Consider the following 12,866-nt stretch of genomic DNA (forward strand, 5'->3'; position numbering starts at 1 on the left):
TTGCCACCAAAATGAATCAATCTTTTAGCGCAGATAAAATTTAAAAAGCATAGTTTGCAACACTTATTGGTACTAAAGGTTACAAGTCCCGTTCTAGAGACGACCTCAAAGCATTGGGACAGTACCAATACTAATAAACTGCAGAGAAAAAGACATTTATCTTATAAATTATAATTTGAAATTTTTAATTCATAAATATATCTAAAAATTTAAAATAAGTAACAATTTTTCCTTAAGTGGTACTTTAGGTTAACAGAATTCTACTTCACATTTGAGAATGTTTTACCACGCTTTAAATTATTGTCTCATACTTCATGTTACGTTAACTTTCAGATTCTCGTTTAGTATTTGCTTCGTTTTAGTATTTGCTTTCTGGACTTTACAAAAACAAGTAATACCTTTGCGTTAGTCCATGGAAATTTTAAATCCTTAGCTTTTTTAAACTACTGGCATCCACAGTGTTGAACTATCATGTTTGGAAAGTGCGACAATACAACATTATGGCGTTCGTCTTCAAATAAAACTTTTAACCTTTTAAGTTTGTTTGGCGCGCAGCAGGGTTTCGGGATAATTTCTGGAAACATCATATGCACAAGAGTTTGTATAGTTGCATGATTTGTTGCGCTTGCGTTATTATCGAGTGGAAAACTGCAATCTCCTCCACAGTAATTAGCTTCATAACCTTCAGGCGCTATAATTAAGTTCCAACCAATATCTTTAAATCTAATATACAATGAATGCTTGTCACACCGATATCCGTGAATATTCTGGGAAATGTTCAAACGCATTTTTTTTTGGGCAGCAGCAAACTGTCCGACCACATCTGTAAAAATATTTTCTTGCATACTGCGTCTTAAACGTTCATGTAAATTTGAGGTTGATTCAATACCTCGAATTGCAGGAAACTCCTTTTCTTTACCGGATTGATAAAAAGACACAAGAAATGGTCTAAACTGCTCTCTACCTTTAAAATCAACAATTCCACAATCTTCAATAGGAATGGTTTCTTTTTGCTGATCTTCGCATACTAATAATACTCCATTATTAGTTTCTGAAAACTCAATCCAGCTCAATGAAGCTTCTAAAACATTGAACTCGTGCCATTGAGAAACTGATGCGTTGATAACTTTTGAGGTTAATAGCTTGTATTTTTTCTTAGGAACAACTATCTTGTAAATAGAAATTCTTAACTTTTCGATTGTCACAGTTTTGTAAGTTGTGTCGAGGTAAATTTGAAGAGCAGTAGCAAGAACCTTTTCAACAATATCACTTGAAGATAAATCAAAAAACATTTCACCAGCTTCGTCAGATGTGTTTGGTCTCGGAATATATGCTAAATTTAAAAAGTTGATTTATTATTAGTTTTCAATGAACTCATTTTAATTTACAATTTGTAAGTTATAATTATAAGTTATACACAATCATTAAATAATAAATGAAGCACAGCCACGAAAAAATTTACTCAACTTTAAGAGCTCTTAACAATATATATTTATAGAAATTACAATATATATATATATATATATATATATATATTTTCTTTTTTTGTTCATTTAACAATATTCTCTGGTAAAAGTGTCGTTGGTACATAATATATGAAGAACACGGAAACTCGAAGAGGATCATAAGATCCTGTCACCAAGAACCGTTTAACAATACAAAAATTATAAACCAATTATTTCAAAAAAATATAAAATAAAAAGTAAATACCGTTTAAGAAAACCTTCATACGAATAAAATAACCTTAATGATAAAACACCGTTTAACAAAACAATAAAAAATAAAATCAAATATTTTAAATTAGTAAATACCGTTTTTATGAAAACCTTCATACAAATAAAATACCGATTAAAAAAGCAATAAAAAATAAAAACAAATATTTTAAATTACATTTAGAAACACTTATAAAAGAGAAACAAGATCAGAAGAACTCGAAAATATTTTCTATTGAGAAAATAACTTTTTTCAGTTTGTTTTTGAAAAAAGAAAAATTCCAACTTTGGGAAAAATCAAAATTTTTTAAAACTATTTGGTTCCACAAATAAGCTCCGCGATATTATATAAGAGACCTTCCAAAATTTATATGCGAATAATGTTGATAAATAAAATGGTCATTTCTTAGATCATATTTGTTTTTGGGCTTTATAAATTTTGGGCATATAAATTTTGGGCATATAAATTTTGAAAAGGTATTGGAGCTAAGCCTATCTTACATTTAAATATAAAGCAAAGAGTGTTAAAAACATTTAGTTGGTATATATTAAGAATACTCATTTTGAATAAAAGTGGTTTTGCATGAGTAAAAACGATCTTTAAAATTTATTAGTCGTGCTAAATGCTTCTATTGCCGATAAAGAGGATCTAATTGACTTTTTTTAGCACTGCCCTATGCGATATTTGAATAATTTAGATGGCATTGAATAAGTGAGTAATAAAGTTGAATTAATGCGTGTCTATTTACAAAACTTCTCGCTTTATATAATACTCCAATATTTTTTGAAATTTTGTTGCGCAAGGTTTCAATATGATTTTTCCACGTAAAGTTTTCATCAATAAAAACACCAAGAAAAAGTATAACTTTTGATTGTTTTATTTGAATATTATCTATATATATTTGAGGCATATCATTTGGCAAAAGATGTTTTTTGGATTTTGGATGAAATAGAGTCCATTTAGTTTTTTCTATGTTAATTGATAACTTTTTAGACTTAAACCATTTTGAAATTTTAATTAGCTCTATGTTCATGTCATTAAATAGTGTTATGATATTATTGCTAGACAAAAAAAGTTTGTGTCATCAGCAAACATTACTGTTTTTAAATTTGAGGCATTATAAAGATCATTGATATAAATGAGAAAAAGAAGTGGTCCATGTATAGACCCTTGGGGAACACCACATGTTATATCTAGTAAATTTGTTGTAGAGGATACATCAATTTGCACATACTGTTTACGATTGCTTAAATAGCTCTTAAGTAATTTTAGAAAATTACCACAGATTCCATAATTTTCTAGTTTTTTAATAAGAATCTCATGATTTATCGTATCGAAGGCTTTTGATATATATATATATATATATATATATATATATATATATATATATATATATATATATATATATATATATATATATATATATATATTAATATATATATTCAAGTATGTATATATATTAATATATATATTAATATATATATTAATATATATATTCAAGTATTGCACAGTGCGATCGGGAACTTTATCATAAACTTTTTTCAACCTTTTAAGCAGCTCGGATTATGTATTGGTTATACCTTGTGTGTTTTTTAACTTAAGCTTATAAAAAGCTCAAAATTTTTCTATAAGAAGTATTTGTGGACAATTTGGTGGGTTGAGATCTTTAGGTATAATTTAAAAACTATTTTTTTGGTACCAATTCATTGTTGCTTTAGCATAGTGACAGCTTGCTACATCAGGTCAAAAACGCTTATAGGAGCGTTATAAGATTTTATATAAGATAGCTGTTTTTCCAGGCACTCTTTTGCGTACAGCTTGGCATTCATTGACTTTTAGGTTAAAAATGGCTTGCATTTTTTGCTAATACTAAAAATTGCCAAATCATACATTTCCTGCCAAACTTATTCAGCTTTGTACATTTATATTATGCTAGCATTAGGCTCCACGTCTAATCCCAGCATAAAATCTGTGACCGGGTATTTGTCTAAAGTCTAATTAAACATAAATTTTGTCATCAAGAGCTAGGCAACCATCGAACTCTAAATGTTGTTGTACAGTTTTCTCAGCTGCGTTTCGATATATTTTTGCTGCTTTTTGGTACAGTTTGGATATATTATCTTGCGGTAAGAGTAAACACCGTAAAAATTCTTGAATTTTTGCACAAAAGAACATTGTAAAAAGCATTGTATCTTTTTTTTTCTTTCATAGTCAGATAGTTCAGAGTTCTGCAAGTATGAACGACAAATTTTTGAGGCAAACTCATTATTTTCAAACCTCTTCTTTCTTTTAGACCTTGACTAGCGAATGATGGATAAAGATTCCTTGTAGCGTTTTAGAACCTGAGAAACAGTTGAGTGACTGACTTTAGCTAGTTTAGAAGTTTTAGATGATGATCCAGTAGTTTCTAAGTTAATGCACAAAATGCTTTCACGGTTAATTTGTTCTTTTGTCATCATATTTAATAATTTTTTTATTTAACCATATCAATAAAAACTTACAAATGCTCATCGTAAATTCATAGAATTTGGTTAGGTGACACTCATATAGTTATAAACTAGAAATGGACACCAAAACATAAAAAATGTAAATAAGAGAGCAAAAAAAGAAAAGATTGTTAAACGAATAATAGTAATATATGTAATTGTTATAGTAATAATACAAAATAATAATATTAATAATAATAATAAAGTATCAATAATATGAATATATATCAATAATAGAATAATTATAATAGGGGAGACCAGGGCTAGTTGGCTCGGTTTTTACTCTATGAGCTCTGTAGCCCAAAGAGCACATTTTTTTGAAAACATTAAAGTTTAGTCTTAAAGAGTATGAATTTGGGTAACTGATAAAATTTCCATTCATTTACATAAAAAAATTCTTGGGGCCTTCCCGGGCCCTAAAAAAAAAAATTGCGCCAACTTACCCCACCACGGGGTAATTTGGCGCATACTATAAAAATGATTAATAATATATTATTAAGTGCAAAATTAACTTTTTTTACTATTAATTTTGACAACAAATTTAAGTCAAATATTTAATATTAGTTTTAGCTGGTACCAAATATTAGTAGGTATAACAGCCGAAACAGTATCCCACTTTTTAACTGTGAAAAAAAAAACTAAAAAAATTTTTTTTTTAAATTTTTTTGTAAGAGTAAGTTTTTTCAATATTGTTAAAAATTAAAGAGAAAAAAATTAATTTTATAAAAATTTGTATTTTTTTTCCATAGTAAATGCTATGAGCCAACTTACCCCGTGAAAATTTTGTCAACTTACCCCGAAAGCCTTTTTTTCAATAAACAGTCTATAGATCTTAAAAAACGGCAACTTTGAAAAAAAGTCTAACTGTATATAGTTAACCAATTGTGACTGGAACTTTTACAATAGTTTTTTTTTCATACGACCAGCTATTTTCTTTGTAAAGTAAAAAGGAAGCGATGTTCCAAAAGTTACGTTATTGTCCAAAAAACATATAAATTTTAATATCTCCCATGCGCATGCGCGAATCCTGACCATACTATAGTGAATGATGAAATGGTCAATTAGGAAGGTTCTGTGTCATTTTTGTCACTTTCTGATGAAAAACTCTGAAGATAAACGTAATTCTTCAACTTACCCCTGCAGCCAACTAGCCCCGGTCTCCCCTACAATATAAATTGTATGTACATATCATAGATAATAATTAAATATAATAATAACATAAAATGTTGCGATAATAACACAATAATAAATATAATAGATAGATAAATAATAAATAAAGCAAAAATCAAACCACTTGTTTGTTAAAGAAATTATATATCAAAGCAACTTAAATACAGAGAGAGATTATAAAGAAATACACTCCAACAATATATTTTTTAATTGAATTCTGTTGAGCAGTAAATAATCCGTAACAAGGGGATATTTTTTTTAAATTTTTTAATTAATGCAGGAATACACTGGTTCCATTGGGAAATATAAAGTATAGCATACTATTTTCTGCATTCCTGGTGTGATGATTGTGAATTTCATTTTTTTTTATAAAAAAGTTTAAAAAATAGTTTGGTTGTTTATTTTGGAGAAAGTCAAATACAAAAAAAAACAGTTGTAAAACTTTACAAGATCATGGAGTTTTAGGATTCTTAGTTTAGAAAATTTTTTTGGATAACAGATCTCATTGATGAAAACGTCATTATTCTAGATATGCGTTGTAAACTTGCAATGCTATTAGGTAAAATGTTACTTGTTTGACCCCAAACAATACAACAATAGCAAAGGTGAGAAGAGAATAAAGAAGAATAAATCATTAGAAGAGTTTGGATACAAACATAGTAACGAATTAGAGAAAGCATACTGTTAGCTCGTGTAAGTTTTTTTTAAGATGATACAGTTGATTTTATTAAGATAGGTTTTCATCAAGATATACTCTAAGGTATTTTATATATTTTGAAGGAAAAACTTTTTTCCCGTTAATTTTAATATTATCAATGCTTTTTAGAAGGAAATGAAATATAATGTTTTATTGGCATTCAATGAAATACGATAACTATTTAACCAGTTACATAAGCGATGAAGATCTTGATTAACTTTTTTACAAAGAGTCGTAAGTGATTTGTTGATATATAAAAAATTGGTATCATCAGCATAATGATGTACCTTTTAAATGAACAAGATAAATCATTTCATATAATGTAAATATAATAATTTACATATACAATGTAAATATAATATATACAATGTAATTATAACATAATATATTATAAATAATTATAATATAATATAATAAATAATATATAACATAATAATATAATATAATATAATATATAATATATACAATGTAATACAATGTAAATATAATATATACAATGTAAATATAATAATTTACATTTACATATAATGTAAATATAACAAATAATTTACATATAAAAATAATAACGCTCCAAGAACGGAACCTTGTGGAACGCCATATTTAATAACTTCATGTGTGGATTCAAATCCATTAATTGAAAGAAACTGAGTGCAATCCGTAATATATGACGAAAACCAATGATAACCACGTATTCAATTGTAGTTTAACTTTTTTAATAGAATGTTGTGATCAACCGTATCAAATGCTTTTTGAAGATCTATGAATACACCACAGGCAAAGGAACTTCGGTTAATTTCACCACGAATCATTTCAGTAATGCTAAAAAGAGCATGAGAAGTGGAGTGATTTGTGCGAAACCCAAACTTTCGAATATGAAAACAAGCAGAATTATTCAAAAAGTTGTAAATGCGAGAATGCATAGGTGTTTTTAAAAGATGGCTGACATTTGATAACAATGAAATTGGTCTGTAGTTATTACATTCAAGTTTTGAGTCTTTTTTATGAATTAGGATAACAGAAGCAGTTTTTAAGATATCAGAGAATACACCCGTGATGAATGACAGATTAAATAGTTCAGAAAGTACAGGAGAGATATCATTTACAAGAGCTTTAAAAATAGGTACTGGAGTGCTGTTAGGTCCTGAGGCTTTGCTGTCATTAAGAGAATAAATAATAAATAAAAGTTTTTGTGTGTAGGTTTTATAAAAATTGATTTTAGATTAGGATTTTTAAAGTATTTATTAAAGTCAGTATTGGATGAGTGTTTTTCTTTTTCTGTAATTATTCCGTAACTGAAACAAAGAATAAATTAAAAGATTCCGAAATTTTAATAGGGTCATACATCATGGAGTTGTTAAAAGATAAGCAGGAAGGATATGAGTTAACTCTCAAACTAATGTTTAAAAGAAAAAGTTGGCATTATCAGTGAAGAACTTAGAGTTATGGTTTTTTTTACTACGATGGGTGAGAGTAACAAGTAAGTTTCTATACGTTTTATAAGGTTTTTCTAGATTAAGTTTGTTATTAGGATTCTTTGTTTTAAGAAATTTGTTAAATATTTTATTTCGTATATTATTTGAAGTCAAGATTCCTCGTGTTATCCAAGGTTTAAGACCCCTTGACAAGCAGCAATTGCTGACTTTTTTTAATGGTGCATGTTTATCTAAAAGAGAATTGAAACTTGTAAAAAACTCTTCAAATGACTTATTAGTATTACCTTCGTCGGCATTGATTACATTAATCAAAGCTAGTTGTGAACTATGGAGTTTAAATAAAATCCCTTAAACTTTGGACTTGAATTAATTATTTATCTCTAAACTATAAACTTAAAATCAATTATTATCAGTTTTATTTAAATAAAAATATACCACGAAATGAATTGCTCGCGAAGAAAAAAGAAAATCATGTACTAAAATGTAAGCCGCGCTTACCAGTGACCAGAGTACAAAGCGACAAAATTTCGCTTAACAAAACTGCTCAGCATACGAGTAGCAATTCTTTATAGGCGTGTCAACGGTGTAGGTCAAACAATTTGCAGTGTTTAAAATGAAATGTTACAACAAAAATTTGAATTAATTCTAGTCAGATACTTTTATCAAATTATCCAGTTAGGGCTTTGGTAGAATTTACAACGACGTCAACACACTTGTTATCAACTATTTACAATACCTAATGTCAATCTTTTCTGTTTTCTAACTGTTTTACTCATTCAGATGGATGGAAGATTAACAATTTGAGCAGTGGCTTACTAGAATGTACTGTACGGCAGCGGCTTACTAGAATGTACGAATGTACTAGAATGTACGTGGCAACATTAACAACAACAGTAATAAGTTTAATCTTTAGTTTAAATTAATTTTTTTTAAATAAAAAAAACTATAGAATTATAGTTACAGAATTACATATTAATATTAAATAGTTGTAAAATAATAATTATAGAATTATAGGTATTCTTATTATAGTCGTAGATGATCACTTGACACATGTTACCTATCGGCTTGTACTTATTTGCATTTAAAGCAATACTTTATAATTTGTTAAACAGCTCATTTGTCCCACATCCTGCAGACGCTAGATGTTGACATTTATTGCCTTGCCAAAAGAGTTTGACGCACGTTACCAGTTTTATGCAAAGGCAAAGTTCAGAAATTTATTAAAAAGAACTTTTTGAACCTTTCAAAATACCGGTTTCCACTTGACAATGAGAAAATTGATTAGTCAAAATTTACTACATGTTTGAAACACTATCACATCAACCTAAGTGTTCGTTATTTGAACTACCAGAATCTATGTCAGTAACACTAGCACCAACACCATTTTAATCACTCCCTTTTGAATCTACAAAAATAACATCTTGCATCAACATACATTGTATAGTATTAGCTCTGAAATAAATTCCAAGTTCAGCTCGTCTTTCAAACTCAAATCGCCTTTAAGCAACCTTTAATACTGTAGTAACTCATGCTATTAAAAAAATGTAAAAACGTTAAAAAACAATTGTAATTAGCCCATTATTTTCCATAGCTTTGCAACATATGTTTTTTATTCAACATCTTGGTACAAAAAAAGCAATAAAAATTTAGCCAAGATTGAAGTATACTTACACCAAAAAAAGCTAGGAAAAAACGTAAGCATACGTTGAATGATGAGATGCAAATAAATCAAGCAACAGCAACCACTCTTACAGCAACAGTAGTAAACCAAGTGTAAAATGTACCGTTAAGTTTCGGGCAAGACTTTAAATAAGTCAAAATAGAATCCAATAATTGAAAATGCAAGGTTCGTGACTTAGAAACTTGTATATTAAAGCAGTATGAAATGAATTTCATTGCATCTAAATGTGCTGCACAGGAGACAATTTAACTAAACCTCCAGAGCCTCTCAATAACTCAACATCGTTCACAAGAATAAAAAAAAAAGTTAATTATTGACAATAGTTAGTAAAATAACAACTGACCAATTTATTAGTTATTAACGATTGTTTATTTTTAACTGTTGTTACTGCTTTTTTTTTTTTTTTTTTAGTAAGTAGCAAAAGCAGTTATAAGTGAAAGTAAAAGTATTAAACGTTGTCACTGGTTTTTATGGTTTCAAAAATTGTTAGAGTTTGGGTGAGATGCTTTAGATATTTTAAATGCCCTACTCATCTGATCTAACACCGTCCAATTTCTATTTGTTTCGCTTCAAAATTTTTTCAATGGAAATAAATCATTATTCTGTATGCCTGCAAAACGTACTTTAAACCGTTTTTTGCGCAGAAAACTGTATAAACTATAAAAATGCGATCAAAAATGCTGACATGCATTACATTACCTAGAAATTAGGATTTTCTTTTCCTGAAGTTCCTCAGTCTAAATAGATAGAAGTGTGTGTGCAGTTCCAAGAACTTGCAACACACTCTCTCTCGATCTCTCTCTTCCGAAAATAAGTCCTAATAAAAAAAATTGAGATCGTTACCAACACAGTCTGTTTAAATGCATTCAACGTTTTAAATGTAGATAGACATTCATCTTTCAGCTCAAACTGATTAAATTGGTTTGCAACCATTCTCAGTCCCAAAAAATGGCTTCCTCAGTGCAGACTGATAAAAATTGTTAAAACAGGATTGCAACAGTAACATAATTTTCATTTTTTTTAAATTGACACCTCTGTTAAAAGATATAACACTCTCTCTCGCTTCTAATATAGTTTGACCATTATTCTTTTGATGATGCATAATTTCTAAAATAAGTTGGTCAATACTTGTCTAAAGATTTTTCGCAGCATTTCATACGTTAAAGGGATATGGATGGTATTTCTTAACTAATTGACTGCCAACATCTTTAAAACCTTTAACTAAAACCATGAGGCAGAAAAAAAATAGAAATTTTCCTAATAACAAAAGACAAGCTTGTTCTTGTCATCGTTGTATTCTTTACAAACTAGGCAACAGCACAAAGGATTTAAATATTTCAGATTTGCAGCTTATAATATTTTCAAAAAAAAATTTCAAAAAATCGAGAGCGACAGAAAGAATATTATTTACTTTCTCTCCCGTTTCAATGTAAAAAAATATATATAACTTTAATTAAATACCAAACTTGTTACCAAACAATTTCCCTAGGTATTTCAATTATTTTCCACATTGTTAAAATTTTTTTCAGACTAAAGAAATAGCGCTCCCGTCACTTTAATCTCAACTATCAATCAGTCAAGAAGTTTAATTTACCTTTTGCATTAAAAGTATTTAATAGCTTAAAATCTTGTGTTTGTAAAAAATGCATGTTTATTAAAAAAAAAAAAAAAAAAAAAATGATCGCTGTCAAGTAAGAAAATTAAAAAAAAAATTTCAAATTAAATAATTGTTCAAGGTTTTTTTTTTTTTAAAAAAAATAAAATAAAATAAACTAGATTTAATCAAAATTTAAGCTGGTTGAAGAAGACAAAAACAATAAAAACTGGATTTTAAAATATTTAACATTATTACATAACAATATTAAATGCCATGTAACGGATTTCTTTTAGTTTTAGAGGTTCTCCTACTGATGCAGCACAGACTAAAGACCTTTCTTTTTCTACATCATAACAGTGAACCCAATTTTTATAAATTTTCTTTACCATAATTCTCACCATAAATGAAAAAATATTAGAACTAGATTTTTTTAAAAATAATAAGTTTAAATATTCATAATATTAATGTACTAACCTGTCCATGTTAATTCAAAATAAGTTTTTAAATTGAGAGAAAAAATAATTAACTAACCATTATTTAGAAAGCTGACAACCGTATCCGCATCATCAACAATATTTGATATATTTTTTGAACTTATTGTGAAATTATTCATACCATGACGTTCTGTATTGACTGAATACTCATACAAGTCTAGCATATATTTCTTAGCTGACGTTGCGTTCCTACCTATATGAGAGAAAACTTCGGGGCTTGGACGATTATGCTTTCCAAAGAGATCTAATAAAGTGTTTTGGATAACATTGCGTTCAATAGTTGTTACCCCATTCACAAAGCTATGCGTATAAATTATTAATACCATAATGTTTAATAACGTTACTTTCATTCTAGTGGCACCATATATTATATGTTTAGTTTTTTTCTAGTAAAAATAGTAAAACATCATGTGTTAAAATTGCTTGCTTTTTAATGATAAAACATGTTTATGCAAAAAAAAAAATGAATTGGCAATAAATTATTTAAACCTTTAAAAGCTGTTTGTATTCACTTGTTATTCTTCTTTGTCAACTTTTTTGTAAACGAGGCATGCCGCTGAGTTAAATAGTTTGTGTGTACAAATCTTGACAACGCGATTTATATAAAAATTGCTGTAAATAATGACAAAATCAAATATACTTCACTAAGAAAAAAAAAAAGGATAATCCAGACACTGTTTGAAAACAACTAAATTGCTGTTTGCATATTTTATTCCATAAAAATTTACCTCTAAAGTGTTTCAGGGTGTTTTAAAATTACCCTGCATATTCTTTTGTCGGTTGGATTCAGCAGAACACGCTGTTACAACGCTTGCGTGCTAACATATTGTGACGCTGGTACTGCTGCTAACGTACTGGTTACACAATGTTTTTTTGTCTATTGAATTAACATTGTAAATAATCATAGTTTTTGAGTTTGGACGTTTGAATTGTCACGCAAAGTGCGAATTGAACATTTTACAAAATATTTTATCCACTCTAAAACAACGTCTGAAATCTTTCAATCAGAAAATTTGAAAACCCTGCACTTTAAGAAAGACCTTTCTTTATCATTTGTGGATTTTTACAATATTAAATCATATGGGGGATGAACGAAATTTTTAATTGTACTTAAAGTGCATCATAACTAATCTTATTTGTTTTTCTTATGTGATTAACCCAAGTTTCTTACTTCTTCTGCGGTTTAAACTAGTAGACGGCTGTACTACCAGCTTTGTCACTATTGTATATATATATATATATATATATATATATATATATATATATATATATATATATACATATTTAAAATATAAATTTAAAATATAAAATATAAAAAATATTTCAGAAGTATATAGCTTAATTTGCAAGTACTAAATAAAAAAATATCAACAGCAGTTTGAAGAAAAAGTAATAAATATCACAACAACACCATAAAGTAATTTTTTTTAAAGGAAATCATTTCATGTCTGTGTGTATGTGTTTTTTTTCAATGGGAGATTAAGGTTATATGGGATTTTCTTCTGTTTGATATCTTATTAAAACCCAATTCAGTAAATATATATTTCCTATTTAAATAAAAGAAGTTGTTATTATTGTGTGTATTTCCAATATTT

General features: G+C 27.9%; 1 protein-coding gene across 2 annotated transcripts; it reads right to left on the reverse strand.

Moving 5' to 3' along the window:
* Positions 1 to 164: 164 nt before the first annotated feature.
* LOC100210177 (bone morphogenetic protein 5) lies at positions 165 to 12,112 on the reverse strand. Of its 2 annotated transcripts, XM_065795686.1 has the most exons (4): positions 12,000 to 12,112; positions 11,761 to 11,883; positions 11,309 to 11,657; positions 165 to 1,333 (listed from the first exon to the last, which is right to left on the reverse strand). In XM_065795686.1, the coding sequence occupies exons 3-4, from the start codon at positions 11,619 to 11,621 to the stop codon at positions 444 to 446; spliced, it is 1,203 nt and encodes a 400-aa protein (XP_065651758.1). In that variant the 5' UTR covers positions 11,622 to 11,657; positions 11,761 to 11,883; positions 12,000 to 12,112; the 3' UTR covers positions 165 to 443. The 2 variants fall into 2 exon arrangements, with proteins under 2 accessions (XP_065651758.1, XP_065651759.1); XM_065795687.1 differs by lacking the exons at positions 11,761 to 11,883; positions 12,000 to 12,112 and having other exon boundaries at positions 11,309 to 11,735.
* Positions 12,113 to 12,866: the final 754 nt, after the last annotated feature.

The sequence above is a fragment of the Hydra vulgaris genome, chromosome 04, assembly GCF_038396675.1.
Source record: "Hydra vulgaris chromosome 04, alternate assembly HydraT2T_AEP".
Taxonomy (NCBI): domain Eukaryota; kingdom Metazoa; phylum Cnidaria; class Hydrozoa; order Anthoathecata; family Hydridae; genus Hydra; species Hydra vulgaris.

Bases quoted from the DNA above. Each gene is read 5' to 3' on its own strand.
- LOC100210177 (XM_065795686.1), bottom strand. From the start codon at position 11,621: ATGAAAGTAACGTTATTAAACATTATGGTATTAATAATTTATACGCAT. The intron at 1,334-11,308 runs GTTAGTTAATTA...TTTTAAATTTAG, and splicing joins TGTCAGCTTTCTAAATAATG to CATATATTCCGAGACCAAAC.